At 57.9% G+C, this 15,689-nt stretch overlaps 1 protein-coding gene across 16 annotated transcripts in view; it reads right to left on the minus strand.

Annotated features, from left to right (window-relative positions):
• The window catches only part of MAPK8IP3 (mitogen-activated protein kinase 8 interacting protein 3), a 48,852-nt gene that overhangs the window by 11,824 nt on the left and 21,339 nt on the right, over positions 1-15,689 (minus strand). For 7 of the 16 annotated variants that reach the window (XM_073899704.1, XM_073899706.1, XM_073899708.1 and 4 more), the window contains 5 exons: positions 13,672-13,816; positions 9,804-10,050; positions 8,599-8,701; positions 8,283-8,401; positions 654-665 (listed from right to left, as the gene is read on the minus strand). In XM_073899704.1, the coding sequence (XP_073755805.1) occupies positions 654-665; positions 8,283-8,401; positions 8,599-8,701; positions 9,804-10,050; positions 13,672-13,816 (626 nt within the window). The remainder of the gene's footprint in view (positions 1-653; positions 666-8,282; positions 8,402-8,598; positions 8,702-9,803; positions 10,051-13,671; positions 13,817-15,689) is intronic. The other 9 variants (XM_073899710.1, XM_025877053.2, XM_073899711.1 and 6 more) reach the window with 4 other exon arrangements.

Below are 15,689 nucleotides of genomic sequence, written 5' to 3' on the forward strand. Positions count from 1 at the left end.
GGAAAGTGTATCCTGGGGCTGCACAGGAGACCACCAGGTCAAGAGCACCTGGGCGGTGAGGTGGAGGGTCAAGGCAATGCACCCAAGTCCTGGGCCAGGAGGGATGGGGGTTAGGGGGCAAGGGTCTGCAAAGTGAGGGGACCTGGCGTGCCTTTGAGCACACTGGGTGGGTGCACATGGGTGGGCTGGGGGCTCAGGCCCTCCTGATGGGAACACAGCAAGAAAGCAGGAGCAGAGTCCTCTGCCATGTGGGAAGAGGACTCCCGACTTCTGGGGTGCACCCAACAGAGGGGAGACGCCACACAACTGGGCCTGCAGTCCCATCCAGTCAAATTGTCCTATGCTTCTGATGGTTCCGGAGAACCATAAGAAATGGCACTGGGGGACTGTTGGCCTCTGGAAGGACAGGGTTGAGGCCATTGTCAGTGGGCTAGTAGAGCAAGCCAAAAATAAGCTTCCGAGCAGCAGGAGGCTGGTGAGCAAAAGCACGTGTGCCTTGAGTGGCCTGGAAAGGGACCAGGAGGGGACAGGCTGCACAGCCAGCAGTGACTGGACAGCAGCAGGGAGTGTCCCAAGGGTGCCACCCCACTCCAGCTGGATGCCACCGTGGGGGGAGGGGCACAAAGGCGCAAACAGATGGGAGAGATACGCACCTGAGAACTCCCCTGGGGCCGTGTCCAGTGAAGCAACAGAGAGACAGGGGAAAGGAAGTGACAAAGGTCAGTGGGTGACTGGAACTAACAAAATAAAGAGATTCTTATTAAAAAAAAAAAAAAAGCAACATCAAGCAGCCATCTCTGTGTTGAAAGGCATGAAGGAATACAAGCAGTTGTCACCGGGCCTGTGGATGACAAATCCCACTGGGGATGGCAACCCCATAGGAAGACAGAGACCCAGAGGGCCGGGCCCCACACCTGCTCAGCCCTCACGAGGGCAAGGCCTCTGCAGCTGACACCCGGGAAGGTGAGAGCGTGCATGTGTGTGGTGTGTGCATGTGTGTGTGGGGGGTACGTGTGTGTGCGTGCACGGGGTATGTGCGCACGCGCGTGTGCATGTGCTGTGTGTGTGCATGCACGTGCATGTGAGTGAGGTGTACATGTATGAGGTACGTGTGTGCACGTGCGTGTGCGTGCCTGCAGTATGTGTGTGCACACACGTGCATGTGTGAGGTGTACATGTATGAGGTACGTGTGTGCGTATGTGCGTGTGCATGCGGTATGTGTGCACACACATGCACGTGAGGTGTACGTGTATGAGGTACGTGTGTGTGCATGTGCATGTATGCGGTGTGTGCATACACGTGCACGTGTGAGGTGTACATGTATGAGGTACGTGTGTGCATGTGCGTGCGTGTGCATGTATGCGATGTACATGAGGTACGCGTGTGTGCATGTGCATGTATGTGTGCGTGCATGCGGTATGTGTGTATGCATACACATGCACGTGTGTGAGGTGTACATGTATGAGGTACGTTTGTTGCGTGTGCATGTGTGTGTCCGTGTGCGTGCATCTGCATGTGAAGGGCCCATGTGTGCTGTGTGTGAGGTACACGTGTGCATGCATGTGTGGGTTATATGTGTGTGGGGGTATGTGTGTGCATGTACATGTGCGTGCATGGAGTATGTGCGTGTGTGCATATGCATGTGTAGGGTACTTGTGCATGCATGGGGTACATCTCTGTGTGTGGAATACATGTGTGTGTGGGGTGTGGCATGTGCATGTGAGATACGTGTGCGTGCATGTACATGTGTGGGATGTGTGTGCTTGCATTGCATGCGTGGGGCACGTGTGCATATGTGCATGCGTGGGGGTGAGGTGTGTGCATGCGAGTGGGGTACATGTGTGGGGGCACATGGGCGCATGCATGTGCGTGCACGGGGTACGTGTGTGTGCAGGTGTGTGAGATGTGTGTGCGTGCATTGCATGCACGGGATATGTGCATGTGCATGGGGGTGGGGTGTGTGCATGTGCGGGTGGGGTAGGGCGTCCAGGCTTAAGACACTCTCCCCAGAGTGCGTGAGCTTGGCCTTACGGGCCCCAGCCAGCTCGGGTCTTCTAGGAAGGGTGCGGCCTCAGGCGAAGGCTGGCCAAAGACAAAAGGGAATGAGGGCCAGCTGGCAGGGACGGAGCAGGAGGGCGGGGCAGTGGCGGCAGCGGGGGCGGCAGGCATGTGGGGCTGGCAGTGCCTTCCTCACTGGGGTCCAAACTCCTCTTCGCTACCCAGCAGGAGATGGGCTGCAACACTACCGTTCTATGTGGTCACTTCCTGCAGAAGCGACAGTATGAAGTCACTTGACTTAAACGCCAAAGTATATAGTTTGCTGTCAGAATTTAAATAAGAAACCAGCGCCTTCTGTCCTCGCTCCTTCCCAGGGCAGCCACCGTCAACAGCTGATCTTCTCGGAACTCGTGGATAAACACCAGCATTTATAGAACAAAATCACCACCATGCTAGAGATCCTCCTGCGCAAGGTGCTTCGCCCCGCGCTGTGTCCCAGGACGCTCTGCACCAGAGATTGGAGCTCACCTCCTGCAGCGCCCCGACCCATCACTTACCGGGCACCCGGCGCTTTCCCACACAGGCCCTGCCTGACCCTGTCCCCTCTGGTCCGCTGTGCCCGGCCGCTGCCCAACATTGCTGGCTGCACCGCCACCTGCTGGCCGGGGAGGGCCGCGGCTGCACCTGCTTCGTTTTTGTGGATCTTTTAAGGAGTTATTTCCGTGTTCCCCTTTTCAGTTCTGGATTGTTCTTGAAGTTGAGCGTCCTTTGGTATGTTTGTTGGTATCTTCCGTGAATCTCCTATTTTATCCTCCACCCACGTTCTATTGCACTCCACTTCTGTTAACGCTGCAGACCACCTGGCTGGGAAACAATGTATCTTCCTGAAGTTGCATGACTCACACCTGTCAGTATTTTCCTCTATGGCCGTGGCCCAGCAGGGAGGCCCAGATTACGAATATAATCTCCACCACCCTTCCAGCTCTGCGTCCTTGCATTTCTACGTTCAGATCTTCAATCCAACTACAAGTCTTGTGTATGGCAGAGGTGGGGGCCAGACTTCATTTCCCACCAGGGGGACACCACAAATCCACCTTATTTCCCGTGGCTTGAAGTGCTGCGTCTGTCCTACCCGAGTCCCCACACGGCTCCAGCTCTCACCAGGAACTCACAGGGCCACGATCTTGTCACCTCCCCGGCTCAGCCTTCGCTGGTCACACCTTTGTAAACACTTTCATGCCTGGAACATCGGGCAACCCTGCAGCCTTGTTCTTTCTCAGAAATTTCTGGGCTACTCTCACATCTACTCTCCTGGATGAACCTCAGAATCCATTCATAAAGTGAATTTACGTTGGAACCACCCACTGCTCTGAGAGTCACGGGAAGGCTCACGGAGCTCAGCCTGCAGGTCTTGGTTTTTGAGGCCTCTGCTCTTCAGTCGTGTTTCCTAATTTTGTTCACATAGGTTTGTCTCTTTCTCAAGGTTATTTCTATACACGTTCTAGGTCTGGCTGCCATGTGGGCAGGACCTGTGACATGAGGGCAGCGCAGCAGGGAATGCACGGCCCGCTGGCCCATGCAGCCCTTCAGATTCTAAGTCCAGTTGCCTGGCTTCTCTTTAGTTCCCTCATTTGTGAAGGGGGCACACAATCGCCCCAGCATGGGCTCGCATGGGCTCGCTGGAGCTGCCCACTAGACTCCAGCTCACACTGAGTAGTTACCAAGCATGAATTCCCTTACTCCCCAGTTAGGCCAGCTCCAAGAGGCCCACTATCGGGGGTGCAGCGCGGCACCCCTGGGACCAGACGTAGCTTCATGCTCGATGGCTTGTCCTCTTTCGACTGGCAGCAAGGCCTTGCTTTCTTGGAGATTTCTCAAATAATGGTGTGTCTGGCAAGCGGTGGCTGGAGTTCAGTGAAACATAAGACCTGCCTCTCCAGGGTCTTTTTCCTTCCTTCTTGCTAAATGAATTCACAGTCCAAATGCGGAGAGGCGTGGGGAACAGCTGGTGCAGGAATGTGGAGCACTGAAGGATGCCGCCCTCAGCCGAGCTAAGGGCACTGCTGTGTTTCTGAAACCACAGGACCTTTCCATGGCAAAAATGGCTGTAGAATGGAGACTACCAGAGCCCCCCCCCCCACTGGCCCCAGGCTTCTCTGTGTAGCAGCCCCACTGGGAACATAGGGTCAGGTGCACAGCTTTTCCACAGGTGGTTTCAGAAAGACACATGGTGATGGGGGACCAGGACTCCCATCCTGTGGCTTATCTCGGCTGAGCCAGACAAGGATGGGCCGAGGCCTGCAGCTGAGCCCATCTCCTTTCTCCACCTTGCCAGACGAAGGGGGGGCTCCTCCGTCAGCGCCCCATCAGCACAGTGCCACAGCGCTTGATCCCTTCTAAACTCCTCGAGGCTGCCAGCCTGAGGCTCTGGGAGGCTCCTTCACTCCCAAGAATGGGGCTCATTCCCGCCAGAATGAAGTGATGCCCATGCAGGGTATTCCAGTGGACATGCTGAGCAGTGACTCACGCCCTGTCACCCGATGACAGAAGGATTCTGATTTCCACTTTCTCAGAACAAAGACCCAGTAGATGCACAGGTTAGTTCTTCTCATGAGAAGGTCGTGTCAGGTGCTCTGTGTTCTAGGGAAGTGCCCCCAAGACATTCAGCAGACTCCAGGAGCCGTCCTACACCTGCCTGGGAGTCATGACCCCATTCCCGATTCAGTCAACGTGGCCAGCAGGTCAAGCTTACTGATGTGCGCTGCTGGTTCACCACTCTTTCCTCCCATCACCGTTGATGCAGGTTCTCTATGAAAGTGGCATCTGGAGTGACACCAGATGCACTCCGCAGCCCTGAAGATGGGAGGGAGGGGACAGATCCACAGCCTGGAACCCCCGGGCGAGGCGGGAGACTGTAGCCAATGGGATGGACCGACAGGCAGGCTACCCCGAGTCACCAGGCAGCGAGGAGGCTGGTCAGCTCTGGCAATCCTGTATAACCATGTGAGGGACCAGAAGTGTAGCAGAAGCATCGGCCACTATGGCCAAGAGTGGAAATGACTCACGTGGCCATCTGTGGATGAATGGATGGGTAAGGTGTGGCTTATCCATGCAACGCAGCCAAACTCACCCGTAAGAAGGAACGCGACTCTTAACACCTAGCAAGACATGCACGAACCTCAAAGGCGTCATGCTGAAGGAGAGATGCCACATGGAGGAGGACCACTGGTATGGCCCAGAGGAGGCCAATGTGCAGGACAGGAAGCAGAGGAGTGGCTGCCAGGGGCTGGGGTGGGAGGAGGGGCGGGACTGCCCACAGGTTTCCTCTGTGGCTGAAATGTTCTAACGTGATGATGACCGCTTGACTCTGAATTTGCTCAAAGTGCTCAAAGACATGGGACCGTGCACTTGGAGCAGGTGAACTGAATGGCATATTCCATCCCAACAGCTGTGACGGAAGGCGGAGCGGGTGGTCAGTCAGGGCTTCTGCTCTAGGTCGGACCTGGGTTCAGGTCCTGACCCTGCTGCTTCATCCCACTCTCCCTGACTTTGTTTCTTCCTCCATAACATGGGGTCCAGCAGTGGTACCCCGGATGAAAGGCAGCCGAGCACGTCCAACGCCGGCGAGACTCTTCCTGTGACCATGTTGAGGTGTGGAATCTTGAGACGAGATCAGCCACAGTACGAGGTCCGGTGGACTCTGGCTCTGCCCCCTCCCCTACATTCTGCTTCCCACCCGTGAACACATCTCGGGATGCCTCCAGCTGCTTATAGCCAGGAACAGGCATGTGAGGCTGGGCCTCCAGACCCCGGCATGGAAATGCAAGCTGCTGGGTGCCTATGTGTTTTCCTAGGGAGAAGGCTGTAATCTCTTATCAAACCCTCAAACGCTAAGGAGTGCATGGTGGCCTACTGGGCGGTGTCCTCTGACCCGCACAGCCTCCAAGGTGGGCCCTGGCAGAAAGGTGCTCCTTTGTGGACACACACAGCGTGCACGGCTACCCACTACAGCCTCGTCCCGGTGCGTGAACCCTCCTGAGGCACATTCCTTCCCATGCCCCTCCCAGCCCAGAGGGTCCAGTGCCTGCAGGCCAGCCAGGCCGGGCTCCTGCAGCTGTGAGCGCAATCTCAAGCAGAGCCCCGACGCAGCTCCATCTGGGAAAGCAGTGTGCAGCCATTCTCGGGAGCCCACACCTTTACCTGGAGGCTCCCACCCTAGAAATCTGTCCTAAAGAAGTCCAGACAGCAAAACTCAGGACCAAGAGAGTGAAGGACTTTACAGACCCGTGAAGGGAAATGCGTAGAGGAATATCAGTGGGTCAGGGAAATGGTGACATCACCCACAAAGGGGAGGACAGATGTGACCTGACACCACACCCCACGTTATGTGTGTGCTCTGGTGCCCAGGAAGGTGTAAAATACTCATCACGGCATGGGCGGGGGTCATGTGGTTTTTACTCTCTTTTTGGCAGTTTCTGATATTATTTGAATATTACCAGAAGCATGTATTGCTTTTCCAAAAATAAAAATTAGAAAATATATAGGATTATCTGAACCCCATAAAGGAGAGTGGGAAAACGTCACAATATTTTCCCTAAGTAAATTTTTTCCGAATGTTAAGTTTCTGTTTATTTTTAAATATATGTTTTTACAAAACTTATGAGAAAAATTCCATTAGAAACACAGTGCCCGGGCGCCTGGGTGGCTCAGTCATTAAGCTTCCGACATCAGCTCAGGTCATGATCCCACGGTCCTGGGATCAAGCCCTGCATCGGGCTCCCTGCTCAGCAGGAAGCCTGCTTCTCCCTCTCCCACTCCCCCTGCTTGTATTCCCTCTCTCACTGTCTCTCTGTAAAAAAATAAAAATAAAATCTTAAAAAATGAAAAGAAACACACACTGCCGAAGGCAGGCCTCCTGCTCATGCTCCTGGTCTTACCACTGAGGGCCAACGTCCTTTATCACACTGAGCTGCACACTCAAACGTGAGCGAGAAGGTAAATTTCATATTATGTGCGTTTTGCTACAATTTAAAAACTGGCTGAAAAAACTTCCATTTCAGGCACAGGATGTTGCTGGCGCTGTCGCCATGGGGAACCGGGCTCCTGGGAGGTCCCCATTCCCCAAGTAAGGCAATCGACCTGACAATGGCCCCAAAGCAAAGAAAGTGAGAGTATGCCCGATGGAAAACGCCTGTTGGTGCCCTCCCTGGAGGGCTCAGGCCTGGCCATGTCTGCCACTGGAAACCCAGCTCAGCCACCCAAGGCAGTGCCATCCATACGGAGCTGCCAAGCACAGTGCAGACACGCAAATGCCCTCATGTCCGTGATGGCAAAAGGTCACCAGTGTTAATCAGAGGAGAGGGACAACAGCAGGAAGGCTGGCAGTAAAAACTCTTGGATGCAAGGCAGCTCCGCCTCCTCGGGCAGCAGGTGGCCACTTGCAGCGGCCACATGCGGGCCACAGCGCCTGCAGGCACCTCCCCTCACTGAGGCATTAGCCCTGGCTCCAGCTTCTGCTCCCGCCTGAGCCATGAGAAATGGGGAGCACCCTTCCCCATGAGCCACCTCTGTGGATGTGGCGTGGGGAGAAGGCGAAGCAGAACCACTGATCCCCTGGCAACACAGCCACCTTCGGCCCTAGAGCCTACCTCGTCGGGAGGAGGGGACCGACTGCAGCTCCAAGGTCCCGGAGCTCCTGTCCTGCAGCCTGGCTCCAGACAAAGGTCACAGGGAGGGCCGGGAGGGGGGGCAGTTTGAATGCCGTCAAGAGCATCCCATTTCCCGCCTGCAGCACTGAGGGCCGCAGCCTGGCCTCGGAGCCCTGCCAGCAGATGCCCAGCATGCCTGACGCCCGTCCCAGGACAGAAAGGACCCGGAGTGAGCCCACACGAGGGACTGTCTCTGCACCCGTTTCCGACCCAGGTGCAGGGACTTCTGGGAGTGACCGCGGGCTCAAAGACGGGCAGTGACCCGGTCCAGGCATTTTCCTTGAGGAGCAGAATTGCTAGAAAGTGCACTGCCTAGGCTGAGTGCTCAAGGGTGCGGTTTTATTTTCAGAGAGATAGAAAGTTCTAAAATTAGAAAGTAACACAGCTCTGTGAGCACCCTAAAACCTGCTGAACTTTATACTCTATGTGGATACGTTTTATGATATGTGAACTACGTCTCGATGAAACTGTAAAAAGTTCCTAGCTTGCAGCTGACAGAGACTTTGCTTTCATTATAATAAAACCAACAAAAGCAAGCCCAAGGCCCTGGGGTCCCGGGGATGGCTTGAGTTTACCTAGCAAGTCAGCTCCTTCATCCACATCCCCGATGACCTCTGACCCCGCCGTCGACAGCTCGTGGTACAGGGAGTCAGTGTTGATGCCAAAAGCCTTGTTCACGATCCCCTGCGTCGGGCTGTGAGGAAATGCAGCCAGGGAGCTCAGGGTGAGGGGGCAGCATTCACGGGCTCCAGGTGGGGACCCTCCACCACCACCCACGGTGCCGCTCAATGCCAACGCTGCTCGTGCAATGCTACAGGGGACACCTCTGCCGAAGGCACCAACACCCACAGTGAACATGGAGCCCACTGGGACCCCAGTCTCAGTGAGTACCTGTTGCCCGTGCGATCAAGGCGGGGTTCCCGACTCATGTCCAGCTCTGGCGTAGAATCAATAATGTCTTGAACATCAGACCACTCATCACTGCTGCCCATGCCTGGGGGGGACACACAGGAACCCCAGGGTGAGGGGGGATGCCCACCCTCCAGCCCCATGTGGAGACCCCACACTAGACCACCGCCAGCCAGGGACCATCAGGAAAGGGCTCCTCAGGGGCGCCTGGGTGGCTCAGTTGGTTAAGCAACTGCCTTCGGCTCGGGTCATGATCCTGGAGTCCTGGGATCAAGTCCCGCATCGGGCTCCCTGCTCAGCGGGGAGTCTGCTTCTCCCTCTGACCCTCTTCCCTCTCGTGCTATCTCTCATTCTCTCTCTAAAATAAATAAATAAAATCTTTAAAAAAAAAAAAAGGAAAGGGCTCCTCCTTGGCTGGTGACCAGCAGGGGCCCATCCCCCAGAACCACGGCTCTTTTTCATGACCTCTGATGAACAGACCAGATACCCTGCTTCTCCTCCACCCCTCCTCTACTGAGTGCGTCTGCGGGATGACAGGGGTGCACGCCAGAAGCCAAGTGTGTCCCTCAAATCTACAAGTTGAAATTGTAGCTCCTTGGGCCCCCAGCGTGTGACTTGCATTTGGAGATGGGGTCTTTAAAGAGGTGCGGGTAAAATAAGGCACACAGGCAAGCCCTGACCCCATCCGACTGTGTCCTTGTAAGAGAAAGGGCTGAGGACACACGGAGAGGCGGCCGTCGCACACCCAGGAGCAAGGCCTTGAGAGAACCAGCCAGCCCCGACACCCCGACACCCGGATCGCTCACTCCTGGTCGCCAGGACTGTGAGAAAGCAAACGTCTGTGGCTTAAAACACCCGGTCTGTGATGTTTCTTACTGCAGCATGAGCCGACTGATACATCTGCGGGAACCAAGATCCCTATTTGGAAGGGAAACCTCACGGGGGCAGCGGGGGAGGGCGGGACAGCAGGGGTGAAACCAGCAGGGGGCGGGGCCCGCAGGGGAGGGGCAGGGACAGCAGAGCCGCAGGGGAGGGAGAGGGCGGAGCGAGGGGGGGGGGGGGCCGGCAGGGGGGGGGCGGGGCAGCGAAGGGCGGGGCAGCGGGGGCGGGACCCGCAGGGGCAGGTTATGAGTGGCTCCCTCGGCCTCCCCGCCACAGTCCCCAGAGCCCAAGGGCCTGCGTGGCACCTATGCTGACGTTCCGCATCTCCTGCGTGACCTGGACCTCCATGTTGCGGCTGTTGCGCTTCTCTCGCGCCCGCTTGCTGCTCTTCGTGCCGGCGCTGTAGTCCCCCAGGGGCTGCAGGCTCTCATTGAGCGGCGTAACGGCGGCCGAGGGCACAGAGGACGTGGGCGTGTTGGACTTGGTGCCCGCGGTGCTGGGTGTGGCAGCTGCCGAAGACTGGCCTGACTCGGACATCTCATCCTGCGGACACTAGGGCCAAACACAGGGAAGGGCGAAGCTCGCCATGTGGGTCGGCACGCCCGCGAGGCTCCCGGTGACGCACACCGTGCAGGGTCAGCGGGGGCCTCGGCCACCTCCGTGAGGCCCCCTCGCTCGACTTCTCTGGCCACGGTAAAACAGCACCCGGAGCCAGGACTGGAGGTGACTGGGGGACCCCTGCTCTCCTGTCCAGCCCACTCCTCTGGCCTATCCCGGGGTTCACCCAGCCACTGCCTCTGGGTTTCCGGAGGCCACTGACACTTTATTATCTAAAGAATCTGGCTTGGGGCTGTTAGCTTGCGCGCTCCCGGCAGCCCGCCAATGCCGCGTGTGATGGACATGAAGCTACACGAACATGGCAAGCAACCCTTTGCAGCCAGGGGGTGGTCAGAAACAAGTGGCGGTCCAGGGCTGGGCAGAGGGCTCCAAATGGGGACCAGGGAGGAGGCCGAGCATGCCTTCTGATCAAGCCGTCTGGCCTGTGGCCGGCTGCTGAGGTCTCCTGCTTCCTGCCCTGGGCCCAATCTGGGCCTTGGAAGGGGCCCCGACCTCCCAAACATGGAGACACCAGGGGATGTGTAATTCTTAACCCTCACGGCTCAACTGGACCTCAGGGTCTGCCCTACGTAGCTATGGATATGCAGTCAAACTGTAGTCCCACTTCCAGAGAATGGGTCATCCTCAAAACATTCCGAGAGAGATCAGATTATTTTTAAAAACTGCAATCAACTGTTGACCTTAAACATCTCCCTGGAGGGGCACCTGGCTGGCTCTGACGGTGGAGCATGCAACTCTTGATCTCGGGGTAGTGAGTTTGAGCCCCGCGTTGGGTGTGGAAATTACTTAAAAAAAAAAAAAAAAAAGTCTTTAAAAAAAAAAACAACCAGATTCTCCCTGGAGAGAATACACTCTATGTGAGTAAGTATGGCACGGGAAACAAAACCACTCTTCTCCCACAGTCCTTCCTTGTGAAACCATCGGACAGTATCCGTGAAGTGGCCCACTCGTCTACTAACACTCATGACCCGACTCACCCCGATTCAGTCCTCAGTGGGCAGCAGCCCCCCACACACCCTGCTACCCTCTTGGGGTGCGGAGAAGGGGCATGGCCTCAGGAGGGGCTGCAGCTCCTGGTGCATACCCCAGGGGCCCACAGCACTGGATCACGTGATTTCCACGGAAGGGGTGCTTCCGGGAGTTCTCACAGGGGAGGAGCTGATGGCGGGGGTGTTTGGCCTTCTCCGTAAAGCTGGATGCACGCTGGGACCAACCTACACCCACCTTCACCTGGGAAGGGCTGACTAGGCTCTCGTGAAGAGCCAGTTGGCTGGGAATCCTGACACCTGCCACTTCCTGACCCATGTGGTCAGCGTCAGGCCAGAGCCTGGGATGGCCATGTCTGGCTTTATCTGACGTCCCTTCACACTTCCCTGCCATAACTCTCACTATTCCACAACAAGGCCCGCCGTGTCCCCAGGGGATGCTTGGCGATGTCAGGGACATTTGTGGCTGTCACGACTGGGGACGGGTGGGCACTCCTGGCGTCCGGTGGGTGTAGGCGGGGAATGTCTGCTCACTGTCCTGCAGGCCCCCGGACAGCCCCCAGAGCTGAGAACCGGCCCATATCATTGTGCCGAGGTGGTATGCCCAGCGTAATAGCCTGTGCCTCTCCCCCTAGAAGCACCCTGGTACAAGCCTCTTCTACTTGGCATCTACAGCCTAAGGCCAATTTGAGAAGGAAAAATCCCTTCCTGAGAGCCTCTGTGATGGAGCTGCCCTAGCGGTCTGTCCGCCCCACACGGTGGAGGCTCCCAGGCGTCCCACAGGCAAGGGGATGCCTCTGTTGCCAGCCCTCGAGGAGAGAGGGCCACAGGAGACCAGAGGCACAGGGAAGTCTGGCGAGGGCTGGGGGAGGCCCAGTATGTGAGTCCACGCCTCTCAGAACCATACGTTTTCTGGACCACCTTCCTCAAGGCCACGGTTCCCGGTTCCCGGCCTGTCCATGCTTGGCAAACTCGGGTCTGCAGGTTCGCAGTGGGCCTCCTCGACCCCAGAAGTCACCGAGGGGAACCGTGTGGCACGGTCAGGCCTCCCCCAGTCCCTGGCTCTCTCTGACCCTACAGGCCGCCACCTACCCGCGGGACGCTCCCCTGGCCACCACTTACCTAGCGGCAAACCTCTCAACCTCCTAAACACCAACGTGTGGCAGTGACCTCCAAATGCAAAGAACCCAAACTCTTAGCGGTCATTCCTCACCATGAGTAGCCACAACTGTTTGGTTAAAACACTGAAAATACAGCACATAAAAACAAAAAACAAAACAAAAAACAACAAAAAAAATTAAGAAATTAGAAAGACCTTAAAACCTAGAGCATGAAATAAAAAGAACTTAAACATAATTAAAAAAATCAAATCAAACACACCTACAAACTGAAACATAAAACAGTGGGATGAAAAGCAAGACTACTTCGGACGACGAGGCAGGAGAAAGAAGAGACATGGGAAGAAAGCTGGCTCGGCCTCAGGCGGGAGGCAGGGCTCTGAGCCCCCGGCCTCGGGGGGCCCCTGCGGCTTCTCCCGGCAAGTGTGTGGAGGAGCCCCAGCCTCCCGCCGGCCCTGCACACAGGCAGGGCGGCCCATAACAGGGGCGGGGGGTGAGCGCCTGGGTCAGAGGTCGCAGAGACATGCTCCCTGTCTGGAACAAAAGCTGAAGCGAGTGGGGTCACTTTCTGACAGAGTGGGCAGCTTGCAGCCACTTCCTGCAGGCAGGCTGGACACCCAGGAACAAAGGGATAGTCAGCCACAAGCTGCAGCAAGAAGAAGCTTTGGGAGAAGTCCAGGCCCCACATCTGCTGGCCCAGCCAGGCCTGGAGGCCCAGGTGCTTCGCCTTCCGCAGGCGACCTCCCACAGGCTCTGCAGGAAGTGCCCCAGGCCTGGGGTCACCTCCTCCAGCCCCAAGGGCAGCATCCTTACCTGGTGATGCGGCCACAGCCTGTCTGGCGAAGGGAGGGCTGAGCTCACAGACCAACACTGGCCACAAGTGACCAGGGGCCCTGATTGAGTGGTGGGTCAGGGAAAATCCCTGCCCCGGGCTTTGTCCGGGGGCCCCCGCTGAGGGGTGCACTGCACTCCCTGGTTAGCTGCGCGCACCCAGGACAGCCACCTCCCCAAACTCAGAGACCCAGCAGTCAATAGCATGGACAGGAAGGTAGCAGCAGGCTAGAGGGGAGATACTGGCCCCTCACCCTACTGTATCCAGTGGACGTGCAAACCTCAGACACCATGATGCAAGACGCTCTAGGATGGCGCCCAGGGTGGCCTTCGGGGCTGGTCTTCTGGGTTGGGTCTGGGGGACAGACATGCTTGTGCCCCAGAACAAAGGCTCAGCTCAGCCCGAACAGACAGGTACGCCCTGGCTGCAGAGGCCCCGAGGCCCCGTGTGAGGCCCGTGCCTCCCGGGCTGGTGCTTCCCTCGTGTGCTGGCACACCTCCGCACACAGCCCCACTACCCCGGGTGCAGGGGAAGCTGCAAAGGGTTGTACACAAAGACGCTTCCTGAATGAGCATGGGTGACAGGGAGGGACCCTCACTCCACAGCACGGCTACAAAACCTGGTAGCTGGAGGTGAACTGCAGCTGGCCGAGGTCACTCAGGTGCCAGTGGTCCCCCGAAGGCACGAGCTTGCCCCCCATCTGTGCACGTACCATGCCGTCAGCCAGGGGGAAGACATTCAGAGAGGTGGGGCGCTCCTTCCTGCTGAAATGTGAGGGAGAGAGGGAGGAAGCAGACGTTAGACGGGGCTCACAGCTCGAGAACTGGAGGCTTTCTGGACGCACGGAGGCCTGCCCTGCAGACCGAGCTGCTCTGGATGAGGGCCCGGTGTGCGGGGCGGGGTGTGAGCTCCGGGGCAGCCCGGTCTGCACCGGGGCTGCCTGTGCCCTGAGCTACGGCTCCACTGTCCCCAAACCTGTTCCCGTGTTCAGGGGCACCTCAGCTGCTCTGCGGGCCTAAGGGACCCTTCCCCTTTGGTCCACTGTGACTTGTCATTTTTGGTTAGTTTGACTTTACAGAGAGCTGCTCTGTAGGCTAAGAAATCCCACGGCAGTGCCAGCAGCAGGCCCCTCGGCATCGAGGCCGGCACAGAGTGCTCCTGAGTGGCCACATTTACCATGACGGTCTTTCCTACGCGGAGCCCAGGCCTGCCTCTTGGGGCCAGGCAGAAGGAATCAACCCTTCAGCTCTGTTCTTTGCTCCCTGTCCCCCACCCGACTCCTTCGCTGTTCCTTTGTCAGCTCTCCTCAGGGTAAAATGTCCGCCTGGATATGCAGAGTAAAGAGAGGCCCCCATCCTGCTGCTGGTATCGTGTCCTTTAGAGCCCACGGGGGCCCCTTTCTCCGGCTCCATGCGGTTCTTCCCGGTTGTCAGGGAGCACGGACCCCAGAGGGGAGCTCTTTCAAAGGTGTGCCAGGAGACGGGGAATGCAGGTCTCCTGGAGTCAGGATGGAGCCCAAAGCTGCCTGCTAGGCTCAGTTCCTGCGGAGACGCCCCATCGGGGGCTTCTGATGGGGCACCAGGTGGTACGCAGCCCGGCCAGCTCCCTGTGCCACCCCAGGGTGGACGCGGCGCACCCAGAGATGGTCATCCACCCGACAGCCTGCGCTGCTCAGAGCTGCTGTGGCAGAGCATCAGAGCCCTGCACACAGAGCTCGACCCCCAGGGACCGCGGTGTGAGGAGTGGTGGACGCTTCCTCAGGACTCCCAGACAGCCAGGTCCGGAGACTGGACCGCTCTGGAGAGGGAAGGTGGGCGGCTTCCTTGCAGTGCTTGCAAGAATGGAGCAGCCACGGTCCACGAGAACTTCCTACAGCCAGGCAGGCAGCTTTGTGAAGCATGACCCTGGGAGGCGGGGGCTCTCTGGCTGGGGCCCCCATGTGGTTCTGGGGGCCAGCCAGGGCTGGGATGAAGCAGGAGAACACAGAGGCTGAGCCAGAGTCCTGCTTTGTCTGGTCCGAGGCTGGCTGGTGCATCCCGTTCAGCAAGATGCTGTCTCCCGCAAAGCTGGGAGCGGGCTGTGCTGTCCCGGGAGCTGGTCTGTGGCAGGGACAGCACCAGAGGAGCGCGTGCTCCCGAGGGGCTGGAGCCGCCGGCACCTCCGCACATCAGGGCCTAGGCCACCCAGGAAGCTGGTTTCCTGTGGACAATCACAGGCGCCTCACGCAGCCCTTGTCCCCCTGATAGAGGATGTGTTCTCAGGCACGTCTCAGCTGGTCACCTGACAGTTAAAGACGCTCAGACCCCAAGAAAGGCACCAAGTTAGGGAGCTCTGCGTCTGCAGGTACATCAAAACCTCAGCAGGCCCTGAGGCTCTGCCCCCTGACTGCCCTCTGCCACAGCCTGCCTGGTCCCGGGTGTCTGGGAAGGTGCCAGTGGCCACAAGGTCAGCACATCCCTGGAGGAGGGGCCGGCCTCCAGAGCCATAGCGTCTGCTCCCCCGAGGCTCCCGGGCACATCCTTTGCTCACTCTTCCTCGTTGGGCTCCCAGTGCCGGTGCAGGAACCCCTCTCCTGGGGCCCAGCTCCACCATGGGAGAAATGCACAGCGGGGCCCTTGGCCCCAGGCAAGGGGCAGA

Source organism: Callorhinus ursinus, unplaced genomic scaffold, assembly GCF_003265705.2.
Source record: "Callorhinus ursinus isolate GAN/ISIS: 27379988/994484 unplaced genomic scaffold, GSC_fseal_2.0 scaffold13, whole genome shotgun sequence".
Taxonomy (NCBI): domain Eukaryota; kingdom Metazoa; phylum Chordata; class Mammalia; order Carnivora; family Otariidae; genus Callorhinus; species Callorhinus ursinus.